This window comes from Cuculus canorus, chromosome 3 (genome assembly GCF_017976375.1).
Source record: "Cuculus canorus isolate bCucCan1 chromosome 3, bCucCan1.pri, whole genome shotgun sequence".
NCBI classification, from domain to species: Eukaryota; Metazoa; Chordata; class Aves; order Cuculiformes; family Cuculidae; genus Cuculus; species Cuculus canorus.
The window spans coordinates 74,716,715-74,738,363 of NC_071403.1; the positions used below are offsets into that span (position 1 = coordinate 74,716,715).

General features: G+C 46.4%; 1 protein-coding gene across 3 annotated transcripts; it reads left to right on the top strand.

Annotated features, from left to right (window-relative positions):
- The first annotated feature begins 661 nt into the window (after positions 1-661).
- SLC22A7 (solute carrier family 22 member 7) lies at positions 662-20,358 on the top strand. 3 transcript variants are annotated; one of them, XR_008449349.1, is made up of 10 exons: positions 663-1,168; positions 5,849-5,952; positions 8,113-8,267; positions 11,010-11,178; positions 15,205-15,322; positions 16,472-16,581; positions 16,669-16,883; positions 17,608-17,716; positions 19,069-19,271; positions 19,516-20,357. XR_008449349.1 is itself a non-coding variant. In XM_009562525.2 (10 exons), exons 1-10 carry the CDS (start codon positions 791-793, stop codon positions 19,577-19,579), a joined length of 1,629 nt encoding a protein of 542 aa, XP_009560820.1. In that variant the 5' UTR covers positions 663-790; the 3' UTR covers positions 19,580-20,203. The 3 variants fall into 3 exon arrangements, 2 of the variants coding, with proteins under 2 accessions (XP_053919752.1, XP_009560820.1); XM_009562525.2 differs by having other exon boundaries at positions 19,065-19,271; positions 19,516-20,203; XM_054063777.1 differs by lacking the exon at positions 5,849-5,952 and having other exon boundaries at positions 662-1,168; positions 8,075-8,267; positions 19,065-19,271; positions 19,516-20,358.
- The last annotated feature ends 1,291 nt before the right edge of the window (positions 20,359-21,649 follow it).

Consider the following 21,649-nt stretch of genomic DNA (forward strand, 5'->3'; position numbering starts at 1 on the left):
CAACCCTCTGCCATATGCAGGGACACCTTCCACTCCATTAGGATGCTCAAAGCCCCATCCAGCCTGGCCTCAAACACCTCCAGTGATGGGGCAGCCATGACTTCTCTGGGCAACCTCTGCCACTGCCTCACCACCCTCTCATGTAAACATTTCTTCCTAAGATCTCATCTAAGTTTCCCCTCTTCCAGCATAAAACCATTCCACTTCATTCTATCCCTGCACTCCCTGATACAGAGCCTCTCCTCAGCTTTCCTGCAGCCCCTTTCAGTACTGGAAGGCTGCTCTAAGGTCTCCTCCAAGCCTTCTCTTCTCCAGGCTGGACAAGCCCATCTGTCTCAGTTTAACCTCGTATGGGAGGTGCTCCAGCCTTCAGATCATCTCTGTTTCCCTCTGGACTCACTCTAACAGACACCCACACTAGAACAGTACCCCTACACTAGAAATGACAGTGCTTTCACAGCACTCTTCTCACAGCCTCATTTCCTAATGTAGATCTCCTTTTCAAAAGCCACAACAGGAGGAAAGGAGTCTAAAAAGAGAAGGTGTCTTGTGCTAGGTCCACTAAAAATGGATGTGTAGTGTGCACAAAGGATAATTTCTTTGGCTCTAACCCAAATGGAGAGTTTCACTGCGGCTTTTGACAACCTTTCAGCAAGGTCTCAAAGTCCAACAATGTGGTTGTATGAAAAGCCACAGGAAGACGGGCTCCAAGGGCACAGACCATTTATCATGCTCATGTTGCTGCTCCTTGGTACATAGCTGCTCTGAATGAGCAAACTCCACAGAAAAGATGAAATTTGAGGATCTCTTGCTGGAAATTGGGGGGTTTGGCAGGTTCCAGATCTTGATTTTGTTTATCCTCTGCCTCCCAAGAATCAACCTTCCTATGCATTTCCTGCTGCACAATTTTCTTGCTGCTACCCCCTCTCATCACTGTGCAATTCCACACCAAGAGGCATTTGTGAATCTCACGATGGAAGAAATTCTGCTCATCAGCATCCCTCGGGAGCCCGATGGCACTTTCAAGTCCTGTGAGATGTTCTCACAGCCTCAGTTCCACCTGCTGCTCAACTCCTCTCTGCAACCGGAGAACAACTCCATCATCCAGCACTGCCAGCATGGATGGGTCTATGACCACTCACAGTTCACCTCCACCATCTCCACCCAGGTAACACCTGGCCTGTGATCTGGCCAAAAACATAATTAGTTCAGTATTTTGGGGAGCAGATGAGAGGTGTTAGCTGGGTGCACAGAATCAGAAAGGAATCTTCACCTTTTCGCCTTTTAACCAGTGGAAATTATTTGCTTAGAGGTTTCCTGGGATGGGGAAGCTCTCTGAAGCTTAGAGTTGTAAGCCAACTTTTTTTTTTTTTTTAAGAGGAAGAAGTAGTAGTAGTATCATCACCATCATCATCTTGTGTAGCTTGATAGTTAGAAGTCATAATTTCTTGTTATAAGCATATTAATTTCTCCAGGTCATTGAGAAATAGGGAGGGGAGGAAGACAAACATATAGGATTTTATCTGTTTGGCCACATGGCGTTTGCACAGGCTTGCACCCTGTCAGGATTTCACATGAGCCCATGATTTGCTTTCTTGATTTTCCAAACACTTCAATAACTTCTATTCCCTTGGCCACCCCTCCTCAATGATGTCCAGCTTCCTCCTTTTCTCCCCAAGATCATGCTGCTTCTCTCCTCTTACTACCAGTGCCTTGCTGTCAAGCCAAATGTGCTCTCCATGGGCCTCCCGCTGAGATGCAGCATGCTGGCCAGGCATAACCTTGAGCCTGCCCAAGGTCCCTGCCCATCAAACATTAACTGTCCACATTCTGAAACACTTAGCTAGGACTAACAGTGGTACCTCTGGGTGTTAATGCTTTACCTTTCTTGAAAAGTAGTCCAAATCACAGGAGCTCTTAGGGAAAGAGACAGCTTGGTGAGACAAAAAGGGCTCAGTTGTATTGGAAATGATAGTGCTGTCTCAGTGGGAGCAGGGCCAAGTCTTAACCTAGAGCTGGTGCCTTCTCCATACCACCCTGCTTTTCATAGAACCATTAAGGTTGGAAAGACCTCTAAGATCAGCCCGTCCAATGGTCATACAACACCGCTGGGCCTACTAAAATATCACAGAATCACAGAATCACAGAATCACAAGGTTGGAAAGGACCCATTGGATCATCGAGTCCAACCATTCCTAACACTCCCTAAACCATGTCCCTCAGCACTTCATCCACCCGTTCCCTAAACACCTCCAGGGAAGGCGACTCGACCACCTCCCTGGGCAGCCTGTTCCAGTACCCAATGACTCTTACTGTGAAGAATTGTTTTCTGATATCCAACCTGAACCTCCCCTGACGGAGCTTCAGGCCATTCCCTCTTGTCCTGTCCCCTGTCACTTGGGAGAAGAGGCCAGCTCCCTCCTCTCCACAACCTCCTTTCAGGTAGTTGTAGAGAGTAATAAGGTCTCCCCTCAGCCTCCTCTTCTCCAGGCTAAACAACCCCAGCTCTCTCAGCTGCTCCTCGTAAGACTTGTTCTCCAGCCCCCTCACCAGCTTTGTTGCTCTTCTCTGGACACGCTCCAGAGCCTCAACGTCCTTCTTGTGGTGAGGGGTCCAGAACTGAACACAGTATTCGAGGTGCGGTCTCACCAGTGCTGAGTACAGAGGGAGAATAACCTCCCTGGACCTGCTGGTGACCCCATTTCTGATACAAGCCAAGATGCCGTTGGCCTTCTTGGCCACCTGGGCACATTGCTGGCTCATGTTCAGTCGGCTGTCAACCAGCACCCCCAGGTCCTTCTCTTCCGTGCAGCTCTCCAGCCATTCTTCCCCCAGTCTGTAGCGCTGCATAGGGTTGTTGTGCCCCAAGTGCAGGACCCGGCATTTGGCCTTGTTAAACCTCATCCCATTGGTCTCGGCCCAGCAGTCCAGCCTGTTCAGATCCCTTTGCAGAGCCTCTCTACCCTCCAGCAGATCGACACTTCCTCCCAGCTTAGTGTCATCTGCAAACTTGCTGAGGGTGCACTCAATGCCTTCATCCAGGTCATTGATAAAGACATTGAACAGAGCTGGACCCAGTACTGAGCCCTGAGGAACTCCACTTGTGACTGGCCTCCAGCTGGAGTTAACTCCATTGACCACCACTCTCTGGGCCCGGCCATCCAACCAGTTTTCAACCCAGGAGAGTGTGCGCCTGTCCAGGCCAGAGGCTGACAGTTTCTGAAGCAGAATGCTGTGAGAAACTGTGTCAAAGGCTTTACTGAAGTCCAAGAAGACTACATCCACAGCCTTTCCCCCATCCAGTAGTCGAGTGATTTTGTCATAGAAGGTGATCAGGTTAGTTTGGCAAGATCTGCCTTTTGTAAACCCATGTTGACTGGGCCTGATCACCCGGTTGTCTTGCATGTGCTTCATGATAGCACTCAAGATTACCTGTTCCATGACTTTCCCTGGCACTGAGATGAGACTGACAGACCTGTAGTTCCCCGGATCCTCTCTGCAACCCTTCTTGTAGATGGGCACAACATCAGCCAGCCTCCAGTCTAGTGGAACTTCCCCAGTCAGCCAGAACCTCTGGAAGATGATGGATAGGGGTTTGGAAAGGACATCCGCCAGCTCCTTCAATACTCTTGGGTGGATCCCATCCCGCCCCATAGATTTGTGGGCATCTAGCTGGGCAAGCAAGTGTCTAACCGCCTCCTCTTGGATCATGGGAGCCTCAATCTGCCCCTCTAACTCTTGGATTTGTAAACAGAAGGAACAACTTTCTTTGCTATTAAAGACTGAGGCGAAGAAGGCATTAAGTACCTCAGCCTTGTCCTTATCCCCTGTCACTGTTATTCCTTCTGCATCCAATAGAGACTGGATATTCTCCCTCGTCCTCCTTTTCCTGTTAATGTACTTGTAGAAAGACTTTTTGTTGTCTTTCACAGACTTAGCGAGTTTTATTTCTAGTTGGGCCTTGGCCCTCCTGATTTTTTCCCTGCACGATCTCACTTCGTCCTTGTAGTCCACCCAAGATGCCTGTCCTTTCCTCCAAAGCACATAGAGCTTTTTCTTATTATTGACACCTCTTGAGATATCCCTGCTCCACCAAGCTGGCTTTTCCCCCCGCCGGCTCCTTTTCCGGAGGAAAAATATGTTCCAAAATGCCATGTCCACATGTTTTTTGAACATCCACAAGGATGAAGACTCCACCACTTCCCTCGGCAGCCTCTTCCAATGCTTCACCACTCTTTCAGTAAAAATATTTTTACTAATACCCAGTCTAAACCTTCCTTAGTCCAACTCGAGACCATTCCCTCTCATCCTATCACTTGTTACTTGGGAGAAGAGACCAACACCTGCCTTGCTACAACCTCCTTTCAGGTAGTTGCAGAGGGTGGCGAGGTCTCCTCTCATCCTCCTCTTCTCCAGACTAAACACTACCGGTTCCCACAGCTGCTCCTCATAACCACTGTGCTCCAGACCCTTCCCCAGTTCCATTGCCCTTCTCTGGACATGCTCCAGCAACTTGATGTCCTTCTTGTAGTGACAGGACCAAAACTGAACATATGATTTAAAGTGCCGCTTACTGGTAAACGATCCCTTCCCTACTCCTGCTGGCCACACCATTCTGATACAAGACAAGATGCTGTCGGCCTTCTTGGCTACCTGGGCACACTGCTGGCTCATGTTCAGCCACTGTTGACCAGCACCCCCAGGTCCTTTTCCACAGGGCAACATTCCAGCCATGTTTCCCCAAGCCTGTAGCATTGCGTAGAGTTGTTGTGACCCATGTGCAGGCACTTTGCCTTGTTAAACCTCATACAATTTAACTGGGCTCATAAATCCAGACTGTTTTTTTGGCAGGCATGGAGGTGAGGATCAGATGTGCACTTGGTCTGTACCTGATTTCTACACTGCTTCAGGAAGAAAGCTGTAAAGTACCCTTGCGGGAAGCAGGGGAGATACTCTGCAGTACAGATGTTGAGCACGGAGCTTCAGGATGCTGCACCCACAGTGCAGCGGCCTTAGGACATGTTCAAGGGGCCAGGACTTTCTCTGTAGTCTCTTGCTTTTGCAGTAAGAAAGGTTGTTCAAGGTCTGGCTGGCCACGTCAGAGAGGCTGCAAGGCTGGGCTGATGATTAAATCGGGTTCTGCCAAGGTTGTGCATATAGAAAATAAAATCTACAGCTTGGTCACAGCATTCTGTAATGATTAGCGACATTTGCACCTCCATGAAAGTAAAAGAGTGCTCATTAACTTAATTAGGAAGAATGCCTCAACCAACTCCTCAGTAAGAAACCAGTAAGCTAGCATCAAGGGCAAGGACATGGTCTGACTCCTCTCCCTGCATGGACAACTTCAAAGGTCAAGGCAACAATAACTGGATATCAACATGACATTCTCTAATGAAGGTTGAGCCACATCTTACAGCTCACTGCAGTGTGGTACCATGCAAATGCCCACCCTGGAAGTCCCAGGGGCACCACAGAGGGAGCTGGGGGAGACATGGACCTGGGCAGGTTTCGAACAGCTATCACAGGGGTCCAGAGAGGAAAAAGGGGTACTCTTCATAAGAAGCGGTAGCCAGGAAAGCTTCCTGATGCCCAGCAAGCACCCACAGACAATCTGTCACAGTGGGGTTAGATAAATGGGAGGTCTCCGAGTTTTGTAAGATGCAGCTTTACATTTTTCAGAACTCCGGCACTGTGTGCAGTTTAGTGCAGGATTCTAACTCCTCAATCAGATTCAGCCAATATAAATTGAAAGACACCATGGCTGACGACCATGTGTCGTCAGGGGTGTGAAAAGGCAACAGAGACTAAATTAGGCAATAAGTGTCATCTTGGCCTTCTGTTTCAGTGGGACCTTGTGTGCGAGCAGCGTGGACTGAACCAGGCAACCGCAACCTTCTTCTTCATTGGTGTTACGATGGGGGCTGTGGTATTCGGATACCTTTCAGACAGGTTTGACTCCTTTCAGGCTGTTCCTCCAGGGCTTCAGTTTCATGACAAGACTTCACAAATCTATGACCTGCCAGAGGCAATCAGAGGGAAACATGATCACAAAGGGAGAATCCAACCTCTCACTTGAAAATGGGTTAAAATCAAATGGGGAAGCAATGCAGGGTCTAAATGTTTCATTGATCAGCCAGTTAGCAGCCCATCATTAAGGCTGGAAAAGACCTCTGAGGTGAGCCTGTCCAACCATCAGCCCAACACCACCATGCCTATTAAATCATGTGCCAAAGTGCCACACCTACACACTTTTTTAACATCTCTGGAGATTGGAACCTGATGGGCTTTAAAGGTCCCTTCTAGCCCAAACCATTCTATGATCCTACGATTTAAAACAGAGGCCTCTGAGCTGCCCAAAGCCGCTCCAGAGCAGGAATTTTCTGCTATTGTCTGCTCTTTACCAAACACTCCTTTTGTATCTTGTCCTTGTACTGAATTGGCTGTATGATGCTTTGGCAGACTTCCAGATTGGGGTATCTATGAAAATGGCTTTTTTAACAACTTCTGCACTTGTGCAGTTTGCTCCTTTTATCACATTTTCTACATTTCATCTTTCAGAATTGGTGCTTTTCTGCCTCTCCATTTGAAGACAGTTTTAACAGCATTATTTCCAGCAGCCTCCCTGTAGCCTGCCGTTCAATTCTGCCAGCTTGCCTCTGGTTTCCCTAGCAGGTGGCATGCAATCGCTGAGAGAGTCTTAGTAATGGGTCCATAAATAGCTGCCTTGTGCCCTGCAGGGAATCTGAAGGCTTTATATACTTCTTGCTCTATTTTCAAGAAAAATCTTCATTTAAAAATTGTATCTTCTTTCTTAGGCAGTTAAACTCTACTGGAAGCCAGCTCCAGCTCTGGTGTGTTTGTGGGTGATTCCTGCTCCAACTCAGGTGCATTACAATGACTTTTGCAAACTGGCTCTGCTTAAATTTCAAAGTAGATCCAGCAAACTGCCTGTGCCCAAGCCACAAGGGTTTCTTTTTCCTCCAGTAGATTCATTAACTAGCTGCTGCATTGACAATCAAACATTGGACTGGATGGCCTTATAGGTCTTTCCTAGCCTTAAAGATTCTAGGATTCTATGATTGATTAAATCATTTATGATCGGTTTTAGGAATATTATTGTGGCATTATGTCCCAGCACACCACTTTTTCCCCTGGAACAATCATTCTTACCACTATCCTCCTTAGGTGGCCACTAAAAGGGTGCTAATGCCAGAATCAGACCAAGATTTCAGTCCCTATACACTGAATATTACCTCTTGACAGGGTTAATTTGCTACTCCAGTTTGAACCTAAGGTTTTGTGACATGCAGTGCAGATGTCCAAGAGAAGACTGAGGCCTTGTGCTCCATTTTGACATTTAGACTTTCATAGGTTGTATAGAAATACACACATATTTTTCTCTGTGTGTGTTTGTACACGTGCATTTCTGTGTATTTGATCTTCTGCACACATCTTCTCGTCTTTCTTCATAGTCTCCACACTCTGCACCAGGCGTGAGATGGTTCTACAACTTCCAAAATGCTTCGGGAACAACCTCCTAGCAGATTCCTCACAGACCCCTTAGGGCATCAGGGCTATTTGCCCATATGGGCTGACAATTGGAATTCTTTTATTTTCCTTTGGGATCTTTGTTTTCCTTCCAAGAATCAAGGTGAAAGTGTCACAGTTCTCTCTCCTCTTTGAGAGAGGTGGCAGTGGCTGGTCCCGAGTGAGCCACAGAAGGAGGACATGCTGAGTCAGGCACAGGGACAACCAGTGGAGGGAGCAGAGTTTGCCAGAAGCCTGGGATTTCAAGCTGCCAACACTGCTTTTGATGGTGGTGTGGAACAGGGGAGCTCAATATACTGTTTTGATTGGTGCTGTTCTTTCCATGGGAGAGCCCCGGGCCCAAGGCTCATGAGGGAGGATGGCCCTACGAATAGAATTGCATCACTGTGGCACTGGCTATATCCGGAGACATTTCCTCCTCTCAGGGGCATTCCATCTTGCATTCCTTGCAGAACAGGCAATATTTTCATTTTCCTTCTCAAGACTCTGGTTTGTCCCATTTTAAACCCTACTCCTGGGACAGGTTTCCAGCTGCTGCAACCCAGCTTGTGCTCCTGGCAGGTTCGGACGAAAAGCCATGCTCCTGCTCTCACTTATGTTCTCTATCATATTTGGGATGCTAAGCGCTGCCTCCGTCTCCTACATCATGATGGCCATCACACGGACCCTCACTGGGGTGGCCCTGAGCGGCGTCTCCCTTATTGTATTGCCTTTGGGTAAGTACATGGGGGTTTGTGGATACCCGGTTGTAATGGGGGACTTTTGACAGGCAGTGGATAGGTAGCAACTTGTCTACCAGACAGGGCAGGGAGTTTGGAACTTGTTATGCGTGCAGTTTCACTACAGGCAGCCAAAAGAGCATCCCTTTTGGGAGGATTCAAGCATTACAATTTCCTATTAGTCTAATTAATGCTTCAAAATATAACAATCACTTACTAGCACTTCCATTGCAACATTAACACTTGCAATTCATGCCACCCAATTCCTATAAAGGATCATCAGTAGAAAAATAAAAGCCAGAGACCGAAGTATCTGCCCCTTTCCTCTGATACTCAATTCAGTATCCCAAGTTATCCTTCATACATCCTGTTAAGAAAATTCACCAGCATTGACTTGCCCCCAGCAGGAGGAGGATAGTGTATCATTCACGAGGTGTTTCTACCTCCCCAGTTTTCTCACAGTTCTCTTAAGTTCCCAATTTGTATTTTTAGAAAGAAAGGAGGGGAAGAACTCCCCCGAAAAAATATCATACAGAGCTAGGCAAAACTGAAGATGAAGAATTTAGGTAACTATGTAATAGAAACAAGCTTCAAAGCTCAGGGTAGCCAACAAAGCACTGGATGATTCCGTAAATACAGTTGGTATGCCCTAGGCAAGACTCATTGTACCCAAGAGCAAGTTAAGAGGGCAGATTTCCAGGATTTTTGCCAATATAGACAAATCGACCCAAAACTGTTTCAATACTGGAAAAGCCCACGCAAACAAGGAGACCACCATCTGTTCTGGCTTCACATGTGCATTAGTGTCTACTCCAGATAGATTCTACATGAATGATAATTCACCTTAATATATTTCTTTAATCAGGAATAACAAGTGGGCAAAGAAACGGGAACTGTGCAGGCAAGATGGTTAGGGAAAAAAATAATCTGTTTGATAAAGAAGACCATTGGAATTCTATTGACTAGGAGAAAAGCACAGCACGGGAAGGACATGGATCTGTTGGAGTGAGTCCAGAGGAGGCCACAAAGATGATCCAAGAGCCGGAGCACCTCCCATAAGAGGAAAGACTGAGAGAGTTGAGGTTGTTCAGCCTGGAGAACAGAAGGTTCTGGGAGACCTTATAGCAGCCTTCCAGTACTGAAAAGGGGCTGCAGGAAAGCTAGGAAGGGGCTCTTTATCAGTGAGTGCAGGGATAGGATGTGGGGTAATGGTTTTAAGCTGGAAGAGGGAAGACTTAAATGAGATCTTAGGAAGAAATTTTGTCCTGTGAGAGTGGTGAGGCAGTGGCAGAGGTTGCCCAGAGAAGTCGTGGCTGCCCTGTCCCTGGAGGTGTTCAAGGCCAGGTTGGATGGAGCTTTGAGCAACACCATCCAGTGGAAGATGTCCCTGCCCATGGCAGGGGGGTTGGAATTGGATGGGCTTTGAGGTTTCTTCCAACTCAAACCATTCTATGATGCTGATGGCTGGGCCCAGAGAGTGGTGGTAAATGGAGTTAACTCCAGCTGGAGGCCAGTTACAAGTGGGGTTCCTCAGGGCTCGGTACTGGGTCCAGCTCTGTTCAATGTCTTTATCAATGACCTGGATGAAGGCATTGAGTGCATCTGCTGGAGGGTAGGGAGGCTCTGCAAAGGGATCTGAACAGGCTGGACCACTGGGCTGAGACCAATGGCATGAGGTTTAACAAGGCCAAATGCCGGGTCCTGCACTTGGGGCACAACAACCCTATGCAGCGCTACAGACTAGGAGAAGTCTGGCTAGAAAGCTGCCTAGAGGAGAAGGACCTGGGGGTGTTGGTTGACAGCCGACTGAACATGAGCCAGCAATGTGCCCAGGTGGCCAAGAAGGCCAATGGCATCTTGGCTTGTATCAGAAACGACGCGACCAGCAGGTCCAGGGAGGTTATTCTCCCTCTGTACTCGGCACTGGTGAGACTGCACCTTGAGTACTGTGTTCAGTTCTGGGACCCTCACCACAATAAGGATGTTGAGGCTCTGGAGCGTGTCCAGAGAAGAGCAACAAAGCTGGTGAGGGGGCTGGAGAACAACTCTTATGAGGAGCGGCTGAGAGAGCTGGGGTTGTTTAGCCTGGAGAAGAGGAGGCTGAGGGGAGACCTTATTGCTTTCTACAACTACCTGAAAGGAGGTAGGAGAAGAGGAGAGCTGGCCTTTTCTCCCAAGTGACAGGGGACAGGACAAGGGGGAATGGCCTCAAGCTCAACCAGGGGAGATTCAGGCTTGACATCAGGAAAAGATTTTTCACGGAAAGGGTCATTGGGCACTGGAATAGGCTGCCCAGGGAGGTGGTTGAGTCACTTTCTCTGGAGGTGTTTAAGGAACGGGTGGATGAGGTGGATGAGGTGCTGAGGGGCATGGTTTAGGAAGTGTTAGGAATGGTTGGATTCGATGACCCAGTGGGTCCCTTCCAACCTAGTGATTCTATGATTCTACGATTCTATGAAAAAAAGTAAAAGGCATAACCTAAGTTGGTTTTAGCACTATTTCTTACTGTGTGTCCAGTATGTCTTCTTTTAAAGTTTTATTTTAGTTGCTTACAGCTTTGCAAGAGGTTAAGCATTGCGGATGAATATTCTGAATGTGCCAGTTGTCAGCCAAACAGTGGAACTTTCCTGCAGGAGAAGACGAGATGTTACCTTACTTTGTCCTTTGTTAAAAAGCCCCGCAGATCCCTTCCTGGAGAAGTCCTGTGTGTCCCAGCTGAACGTTGCTTCACTTTTGCAGGGATGGAGTGGGTGGACATACAGCACCGCACCTTCTCTGCGATCCTGACTAGCATCTTCTGGAGCATTGGGAACATGCTGCTGGCCACAGTAGCGTACCTTGTGCGGGAATGGCACTGGCTATTAGTAGCTGTAACGGCACCTTGTCTCCTGAGTATGGTCTGCCTGTGGTGAGTGCAGTGACCTGCAGCCTGACAGCTAGTGGGGAGGAAGAGGGCTGCACCTCAAATCCTGTGTTCAGTTTTCGGCTCTTTGCTACAAGAAGGACATTGAGGGGCTGGGAGCGTGTCCAGAGAAGGGCAACTGAGCTTGGGAAGGGGTTGGAGAACAAGTCTTATGAGGAGCATCTGAGGGAGCTGGGGTTGTTTAGTCTGGAGAAGAGGAGGCTGAGGGAAGACTTCATCACTCTCTACAACTGCCTAAAAGGAGGTTGTGGTAAGGTGGGTGCTGGTCTCTGTTTCCAAGTAACAAGCGATAGGACAAGAGGAAATGGCCTCAAGTGGTGCCAGGGGAGGTTTAGATTCAATATTAGGAAAAATTTCTTCACTGAAGAGGTTCTCGGGCACTGGAAAAAGCTGCCCAAAGAATGACTGAGTCACCATCCCTGGGGGTATTTAAAAGATGGGTAGACAAGATGCTCAGGGGTATGGTTTAGTAGTAGACAGGTATGGTTGGACTTGATGATCTCAGAGGTCTTTTCCAACCAAACTATTCTATGATTTGCCTTCTCTGCTCTGTAAGCATAGCAAACATTGCAAGGCTGTTACTAGGATTGGCTGCATCAACCCAAAGAGAAGCAGGCCTTGTCTGCGTCCTGCACGTTCAGGCATGGCAGCTTATGAAAACTGGAGTGGCCTAGGATTTGTCTTCCTCACCACCAACAAGGCCAAGAGCCAAGGTCATATAATGTCTTTGGAGACAAGGAGGAGCTCGGATGGGGCTGGAGCCAGACATTTGGAGGACAGGTTACAACACAAAAGAACAGGATTTGGTGCTGCAAGCACTGTCAGATGTGGCTTAGAGCAAGAAAAGAGATCCCAATAAAGACAGGCAGGACCAAGCCAGATTCACGACTTTAATCCCTGGTAGACTCAAGATATGCAATGTTATCCTCGGTCCACACCTCACTGGGGACGATACCTTTGGCACCAGTTTTTCAACAGAAGCCAAGGACATCTGCAGGTGCATTTATCTCTACACGTCCCATGGCCTTTCTTAGCTGTGTAAACATCCTGATGGGTCAAACAGATCCGCTTTCTCTGGACTATTTCCCCCCAGTAGTGTTATTTGGAAAACACTTGACATCTCTTAAGCCTTAACATGGGAGATGGTTCATTTAATCAAAGAAACTAATTTTCCTTCTTCTTTTTTCATGTAGTAACGCAGATTAGTATACAGGATCCACTCACTGACACTGTGGCTGTAATGTGAAGTGTCTTGGATCGACTTGTTCCATGATCCAAAACAGCTCTTTGAATGAGCAGTTCCATTTCCTGTCTGTGTTCCATGTTGAAATAAGCAAGCAGGTATTCCCACAACCACCACACTGAAAACATCCACAAATGGAGGTCTGGGTCTCCTTAGGGTGGTTGTTTAGTTCCTCTCGGACATTGGTGTGGTGTTGAACCACACAACAAAGTAATTTTTGCCATCAAAGAGGCTTCTAGAGACTATGGTTTTCTTGCTTACTATGTCTATCTATCAGCATGCAGCAGTAGATTAAATTGCTGCACGGATCTAGCACAAGAAACTCAAATAATACCAAAAGATGGTATATAAACCGATGATGCTGTTAATTAATGGCTAAAAAAAGATGTATTTTTTTGCTGGTGATTAGAGTTTTCTGGCAAAAAGTAACATCTGTTTTCTTGATGGTTAAGTCCAAAGCAACTAAAATTAGATGATAGATAGATAGATAGATAGATAGATAGATAGGCACTGGCACAGGCTGACCCAGAGATCATAGAAGCACTAGGTTGGAAGGGACCCACTGGATCAACGAGTCCAACCACTCCTAACACTCCCTAATTCTCTGCACCTCATCCACCCGTCCCTTAGACACCTTCAGGGAAGGTGACTCAACCACCTCCCTGGGCAGCCTGTCATGGCTTACCCATCCCTGAAGGTGTTCAAGGCCAGGTTGGATGGGGCTTTGAGCAACCTGATCCAGTGGAAGGTGTCCTTGCCAATGGCAGGAAGGTTAGAATTGGATGGTCTTTAAGGTCCCTTTTGACCCAAACCATTCTATGATCCTATGTGCTCTGCTGACCTTTTTTAGTTTGAGTCATTTTGCTCTTTTTCTAGAACAACCAGCCATAAAAAAAATGAGTTCTGGGAAGGGTATAATTCACAGATATATTTGGACCCACCCTTTCCATGAGAGCTGACTTTTTTCTTTTTTATGTTAATGCCTTTTATGGAGATTATAATTCTCCAATAAATTATACTGCCATCTGATCAAACTTGATGCACCCAAGAGGTCAGTGTTTGTTAGATAATTGAAAGTCCCTGAAGTACAGAATTAAATTCTAATTTAGCACACTCTATGGATATTGTTGACACAGCATCAGAACTCAGTTGAGGCATTAGACAAACAAAAGATGTAATATTATACTCTGGAGATGGCTGCAATGAGTCCTAAATGCCATCTTTCATACTTTGTATTTCCCAAGGTGCATTGGGTTATTAACGTTGGGGAGGAGTGGAAAAGTTTGCAGAAGTTCAGTTCTGCAAATATTTCTACTCTACACATCCTTTTCATCTACTGCTTGAATAGTGTTCACTAGTTTTATTGTAACCTGATTTAAGGCACATTAACCACCAATGGGTTACAGGAATCTGGTTTTGGACCACTCCAGTGGGAGACTCCTATGACAGTTTTAGACAATAGCGTGACCTCAGTAGACGTCATACCCATATACTTCTTCAAGGTTGTAAGTCTTCTCACTGACCACACACGATGCCCAGCTGAAAGTCTCCATGAGAACAGCCAATTATGTCTCCTACTTCTCTCTGGGGGAAGGTTTGGGTAGTAGGAGGCAGGCATTGGCTGCTCTAGCAGGATGTAACTATCATGGTGTATTCCCAATGCCTTCTGGAGCCTAACTGCTATGAGGACCCACAAAACACTATATCCTTTTTAGATCAGATGGGCTGTATTGTGGCCTGGGAATCTCTGGGCCAAACAGGGCCATGAATTGTAGCCAGATGCAAGATCAGGGAGAAGTCCAAGGAGAGGGAGTTGCAGAAGTTGGTTTATGACAAGTGCTAGATCTTATGCTGGAACAGACATAAAAGAGTCAGTCAACGTCTCAGAGTTGCTAATTAGCTCTACAGCAGTACAGCATCCCTTGTTTCTCAATGACTAGCATGGATACTTCAGTGGGGGCCACAGCTGCAATGACTTAGACCCAAATTGACTGTCTTGTGCTGAAGGCTTTGATTATTGTTCTCTCTGGTGACCAATGACAGGACCCAAGGGAATGGCAGGAGGATGTCCCAAGGGAGGGTTAGATTGCATGCTAGGAAAAGGTTCTTCACCCAGAGGGTGGTGGAGCACTAGAACAGCTCCCGAGGGAAGCAGCCAGAGTGCCAAGCCTAACAATATTCCAGAAGTATTTGGACAATGCCCTCAGGTACACGGTGTGAATGCTGGGTTTGTCCTGTGCAGGGATAGGAGTTGGATTCGATGATGCTTGTGAGTCCCTTCCAACTCAGGATATTCTATGACTCTATAAGCCTATTGTGAAAATCAAATAATTTTAGCAAATAACAAAGTAAGTATAAAGCTCACTAAACCCCTTCTACATCATAATTTTTTATACCTCACAATTTCAAAGTTGAAGGAGTCCCCTAAAAGCATGACACTTTAAATATAAACTTTCTGGGGTCAATTTTAATTGATAAGAGTTTTGAATATCAACCAGCTGAGAAAAGTCAAGCTTTGATCAAATATCACACAATAAACATTTTAGCTTGACATACTTCAAGTAGCCAGCTGGTCTACTTTAAGTGTAGAACAGCATGCACATGTAACAAGGGTGGCCCATTACTCTTATTCTCACGCACCACAGATGCAATTTTTAGCTGAGGTTGAAGTCTCATTGAGGAGAACACCTCTCTTTGGCCAGGGCCATGTATCTGGGGTGGAAAACATGGAGACTCAAGAGGACCACTGTCTTCTCTCCTCACACCAGGTGGGTCCCAGAGTCTGCCCGATGGCTCATAGCCAACAACAAAGTGAAACAAGCTCACAGGAATCTGCTTAGATGTGCAAGAATGAACGGAAGGAAAGACTTCACTGTCTCACAAGAGGTGAGAAACTGAAGATCCAGACACATGTTCTTCCTCTCTCATTTTCTCTCACTGTTATACTTCTATTTGGTACCTGAAGAAATGCTCAGCCTGCAATGTGATCTGTGGGGCACTGTGGTCCACAGGATGCCATGCTCCATTTTAGTCTAGAAAGCAGCTACATCAACTCCTAAAGATAACGCAGCAGCCCAGCTCCCAGAAGGCAAGAAAGTCCCTTCAATAGATGGATTGTGTTTCCATGCACTGGGCACTGGACTAAATATGCAATGACAGAGAAGCACAGCCTGAAAAAAAAAACAAGGCAAGACATTACTCCCATAACAGAGAGGAGTGTGTGCAGGTGCACAAGCATGTTCTGCAGCTTGGTGTTTGCCTTCTTGCTTGCTGTATTGTTTTCCAAGTGCTGGTACAGTGCAAGCAGAAAGCGAAACATTAATAGCACAGGGTTAACATATTTTCTCTCATATCGTACTTGAGATATGCTGTGGCATTAACAGAAGTTACCAGATCCAGACATGGGTGTACAGAAATAAAAGAAAACTGTGAGTTCAACAAACCACAAGATAATGTGGGAAGGAATCACCAAAATGTGAAACAGACAACATGCCTTGCTCAGAAAGTCCCTGAACAGCTGGAGGCAGTGACATTGCTAGGGGACCATCTCTACTTGCTTGCCTAGCTCTTCTGTAGGCTCCACTGCAAGATGCTGTTGGAGACAAGGCACTGGTGAAGATGATCCTCTGGTACGAGACTGCAGGCCCTCTTAATCCATCTAAGTTGTAGATTCCCTCTCTGTAGCTCTGTGGCTGGGATTAAATGTTTATGAAAAGGCTTTGGCTTTGCTTTCTCTGAAGAGGATGCTGATTTGAGAATACATGTACCTAGTTAACCGGACTCTCTCCTCAAGACTTCCTATGATTCATAACTTAATCTATTGGTTGGACATGATGAAGCAAGGTGGTCCTGAGAGGAATTAGTCTCTCCCAGTATTAGGTGTCTATATCATGACTGTCTGGAGTCTCCTTCGCATGGATTATACATGGTGGAGCCAGGACTGGGGAAGGCAAAAGCCCCAGCCTATCTAGAATTTCATGTCTAGATCCTAAAAGTACAGTAGCTGAGCTATTTCCTTCTTTCCACCCCTCTCAGGCCCTCAGAAGGATGACAACAGACAAAAAGCCAGGAGAGAGTTACTCCTACATCAGCTTGTTCAGGACACCAGTCCTGCGGAAGATCTCTCTGTGTTCTGGGGTTGTGTGGTAAGCAGTGTCACTTCACATAGGGCATTTGTCCTGCAGTTTCCCAGCTGGATCTCCCTAACCCTCACCTCCACAAATTCCTTGCAGGTTTGGTGTTGCCTTCTCTTATTATGGCATGAGCCTGAACCTAACTGGCTTTGGGCTCAACATGTACCTCTCCCAGTTTGTCTTTGGTGTCATTGAGATTCCAGCCAAGATGATCATATATGTGCTGGTGAATCGAGCTGGACGACGGCAGAGTCAGGCGTGGACACTCATCCTGACTGGACTATGCATAGGAGCCAATGTCATCATTCCCAAGCGTGAGATGCCTTTCTGCTCTATGCAGTATTTGCTAAAGGGGTGGTTGCCATTCTGTGCAGTGCTAGAGAAGGGGAATTGTGGATCTTGCCCACAGGAAATTCTGTATAGAAGGCAGGGACACCTCCCACTGCACCAGGGTGCTAGAAGCCTCATCCAGCCTGGCCTTGAACACCTTCAGGGATGGGGCATCCACGACTTCTCTGGGCAACCTGTGCCACTGCCTCACCACCCTCACAGGAAAACATTTCTTCCTGATATCTCATCTAAGTCTCCCCTCTTTCAGCTTAAAACCACTCCCCCTCATCCTATCCCTGCACTCCCAGATAAAGAACTCCTCCTCAGCCTTCCTGTCTTTCACCTAAAGAGCACCTGTGGGACAGGGCTGCTAATGTGAGATAACTCTAACATCTGGTGGCAACAGATGGCCTCCAGTCACTGTGAAGTGACTAGTAAGGGTCCAGTCATGATGAGGTGAAATGCTTACCTTTATTATAAACATTGTCCAATGGGAAATGTTGGGACCTACCTCTTCATCAGTTCAGCTCCCACCTGTGCTAATAGTTACCAGACTTCCTGAAACAGACGTTGGAGGCAGCAGGTCCAGACCTATGAACTTCCCTGTTTTGTTTGTAGGAGCATTGAACCTTCTTGTACCTGAGAAGAAGCTTTTTCCTAGTGGCTACTCTTTGACCATCATCATAAACATATTTTCTTTCCTCCTAGCCTTCACCTCCTTGCGCTCTGTAGTAGCTGTTATGGGCAAAGGCTTCTCAGAAGCTGCATTCACTACTGTCTACTTGTACACGTCAGAACTTTACCCCACGGTGCTGAGGTAAGAGATGCCCCTCGTCTGAATACATAAGCAGAGCCTGGGTGGGATGTCACCCTTAGGGTTTCCACATCAGCACAGCAAGACGTGCTGTCGGATATACTGCAGGACTGACGCCTTAACTCTAGAAGCAGTAGATTCTACAGATTAACATTTTCACAAGAAAGCTACCCTTTCATGACCTGGGTTATGTGTAGTTAGGTTATGTCGACAGGACTATGTATCGAAAGGCAAGTATTCTGTGTGGAAATATTTTTTAACTCCATAAGGCATCTGTGCTTTGTAAACTGTTAGTTGTCTGTGGTAATGTGTCAGTAACTGTTCAAAGACCCCCAAAATAATAATTTGAAATATCAAGTTCTATAAGGGACACATACTACCATGTTTGACAGTCTTCTGGACATCAGATGATATTAAAGCAGGGACTAACCAGCTTTTCAGGAAGACAAAAAAGAGTTTATTTGAAATATCTGGGTAATGGTGACATCACACCAGATTAAGCATCAGTATAATTTGGGATATAGCTGAGGCTGGTAAAGGGAATGACCTCACTGGTTTCCTTGTGAAAATCTGAAAATTCCCGCATGGTTTACCCTTATCGGCTTACTGCACCTCTGTCCCTCCCTGTTCAGAGTACCATTCTCTGCCATACAGAGCCCTTCTGTTCTGCTGTATGAGAGGAATTATGCATATTTAAACTGGACTGGGCACACCGATCTGCTGCTTTTCTTCTGAGATAGGTTTGCATTTTTACAGGCTCAAAGACATTGACAGGTAGAGACAAGAATGTTGGTTCTTACTCTGCATACGCACAAGTAGGTCCTGGAATCCTTGTTGTCAGTGCAAAATGCCATCCATCCCCTGAAAACTAGCAAATGGACTACATCCCAGGTCTTACTTTTGGGCTCCTCTCCAAGCTCTCCAGGGCTTACAGTTATGGCAGGACCAAAGGTGCTCACAGGTATCTCTAGAGCATGCCACTCTTCTAAGAGAAGGAGGGACTTGGGTTTGCTCTCAGCAGATTGGAGGACTTACTTGGTGCTGAGTAGAAAATCCACTTGGGTTTTTCAACGTTCAAAAAGGAAACAACTTCAGATATTTTTAGCATGGAACTGCAGCTTCTTTCTCATAATAAACATAAATGTATTTCTCACAGCAGCTATGTTTGCTCTCTGGGAAACAGTTTTATTGTAGGAAGATACAAAGAAAGAAAAAGCCTAGCAGAGGAAGAACCTGGGGGGAAAAAAAGCCTCAGCATGCATGAAAAATGGGGGGAAGGGGCAAAGGGTCTGCAATTTTCCCCAAGGTCTGATATGAAAGAAACACCCATCTCTTTCTCATGGTGGTCCAGACAGAATGGGATGGGGTACACCTCCTTCATGGCACGTCTTGGCGGGGCTTTGGCCCCTCTTGTGTTTCTGCTGGATGAGGTGTGGAGGTCTCTGCCTGAGGTGACATACTGTGGAGTAGCTGTGTGCAGCGGCTCAGTGGCCTTCCTGCTCCCAGAGACACTCAACGTGCGCCTGCCCGAGGTCATCGAGGACATCGAGAAGACACAGTGAGTCAGCTCTGTCCTACCTTGTACATGGGGGCTGCAAAGAGAGACAGGAGATGTCCCTCTCTGCCATGGGCAGGGACACATTCCACTGGATCACACCACTCAAAGCCTTGAATACCTCCATGGATGGAGCACCCACCACTTCTCTGGGCAGCCTGTGCCAGTGCCTCACCACCCTCACAGGAAAACATTTCTTCCTAAGATCTAACCTAAATCTCGCCTCACATGCCTTCTTTTCTTCCAGAGTGAAAAGACCACCACAAAACAGCACTCCCGAGGGCATGCCACTACAGTCTCTGCTGAAGTGAGGGACTCTATGGGACAGCCACAATGCAGGACTGCAGACCTGAGCTGTGCTCTGACTGGCCAATAAAAGAGCCTTTACTGCCCTCCAAGATTCTTTCTGCTGGCAGGTCGGGCTGAGGACACTGGAGGAAAGAGGCAGATCACAAAAACAACTGGAGGGGGCTAACCCCTCTCCATAGTGTGGCCAGGAGCAAGAATGCAGAGCTCTAACTGGGCGTGGAAATAAAGGCATCTTATGCTAAGCTCTTCCAGTCTTTGGACTTGTTGGACTAGCAGCACCTTTTATCCAGAAGCTGCAATCTTTTGGTTTACAAACCACAAGAAATGCAATGCAGCAATAAAAAAATACTGAGTGTGAATTGAACAAACCCAAGTAATCTCAACTAACTGGATGGTGGATAAACCATAAACCAGAGCTATAAACATGTCTTGAATTTTTAAATGGTCTGGACGTTTTTCACACTGAGGCTCAAAGCCAGCCAAAAGCACGTGCAGGTATCTCACTGAGAATGGGGTAACTGCAAGCATTTGTCCCTGTACACAAAGAATCATAGAATCATAGAATCATAGAATAGTTTGGGTTGGAAGAGACCTTAGAGAGCATATAATTCCAACCCCCCTGGCATAGGCAGGGACAAATCCCACTAGATCAGGCTGCCCAGGGCCCCATCCAACCTTGCCTTGAACACCTCCAGGGGTGGGGCAACCACAACTTTCCTGGGCAAGCTGTGCCAATGCCTCACCACCTTCACAGTGAAGAAATTCCTCCTTAAGTCTAGTCTAAATCTGCCCCTCTCCAGTTAATAGCCATTGCCCCTCATCCTGTCAGTACAAACCTTTGTAAACAGTCCCTCCCCAGCTTTCCTGTAGTCCCCTTCAGGTACTGGAATAAAAGAAGAAAGAAAGTTTTTGCAAATTATTATATCTAGTGCATATGCGACAAGTATATACTTTAAGCTAAAAAAAACAACAACAACAAACCACCTTTGCTATAGGAATTCTTGCATGGAATATTTAATAATTTGTTATTGGACTTCATTCTGCTTACTGGTCTAACACATTGATCTTAAAATTAAGAAATGCCTTTGCATCTTGCACTTATTCTGCAAACAACATATATGACCCACCAAATAATATATATATTTGGAACCCTGACAAACAGCACCTTCCTAAATTGCAGAGAGGGAACAGCCTCAGCACTTGAGCCTGAGGGTCACCGTGATTCCTTGGCCTGGGAGATGTTTTAAGCTAAGCCAAACACAGTGCTGTGAGGATGACACTAACTGCAGATGCCTGTGAAAGAAGGTGAAGAGCAACTGCCGGTCCCAAAGCGCCTCCTGGTGTGAATAAGCTGCCTGGAAAAAAATTTTATAGCAATAAAAGGAAAGCAGACGTCTCAGAAACACCCTACGGCTGAGACAATTTTAAGTAGGATTTCTGTATTAAAGATTGGGTAAAATAACCTGCCAAAATCCCCGGCAAAGAACATCTGCCTGTACTCTGCCTTGGGTTTATCAGTGGCAGAGCAGAGCTAATAATCAGTCTGCCACAATAAGCTGATGTTCATTTATAATAGAGCGTAATACACCCTCAGAGCACCTGTCTAGGACCCTTCCAAGGCATTCCCCTACCTATGGAAAATACGTGGTGGAGATAGATACCCCAAGGTGCTAGTGCGATAAGGCAGCCTGCACGCTGTGCCAAAGCGCAGAAACAAGTAGCAATTCTGAGGCTTGGAGAACCCTGTTTTCTCTCACTACCCCACATTTAGTAATTTCAGGAGTTTTCACATCTTCTCTATATGCCTGTGAGTAGAATGCTTTATATTTGGAATCATAGAATCATTAAGGTTGGAACAAACCTCTAAGATCATCCAGTCCAACTGTCAGTCCACCACAACCATGTCTACTAAACTATGTCCTGAAGTGCCATGTCTACAAGTTTTTTGAAAAAAAAAAAGCCTCTGCCAGTTCTTCACCACTCTTTGAGTAAGGAAATTTTTCCTAATATCCAATCTAAACCTGCCCTGGTGCAACTTGAGGCCACTTCCTCTCATCCTGTCACAGGTAATG

What these genes read in the sequence shown, in the direction of transcription:
- SLC22A7 (XM_009562525.2), top strand. Translation starts at nt 791, where the DNA reads ATGAAATTTGAGGATCTCTTGCTGGAAATTGGGGGGTTTGGCAGGTTC. An exon ending in CTGAGTATGGTCTGCCTGTG is followed by an intron (nt 11,179 to 15,204) that starts GTGAGTGCAGTG and finishes TCCTCACACCAG; the next exon opens with GTGGGTCCCAGAGTCTGCCC. An exon ending in CAATGTCATCATTCCCAAGC is followed by an intron (nt 16,884 to 17,607) that starts GTGAGATGCCTT and finishes CTTTCCTCCTAG; the next exon opens with CCTTCACCTCCTTGCGCTCT.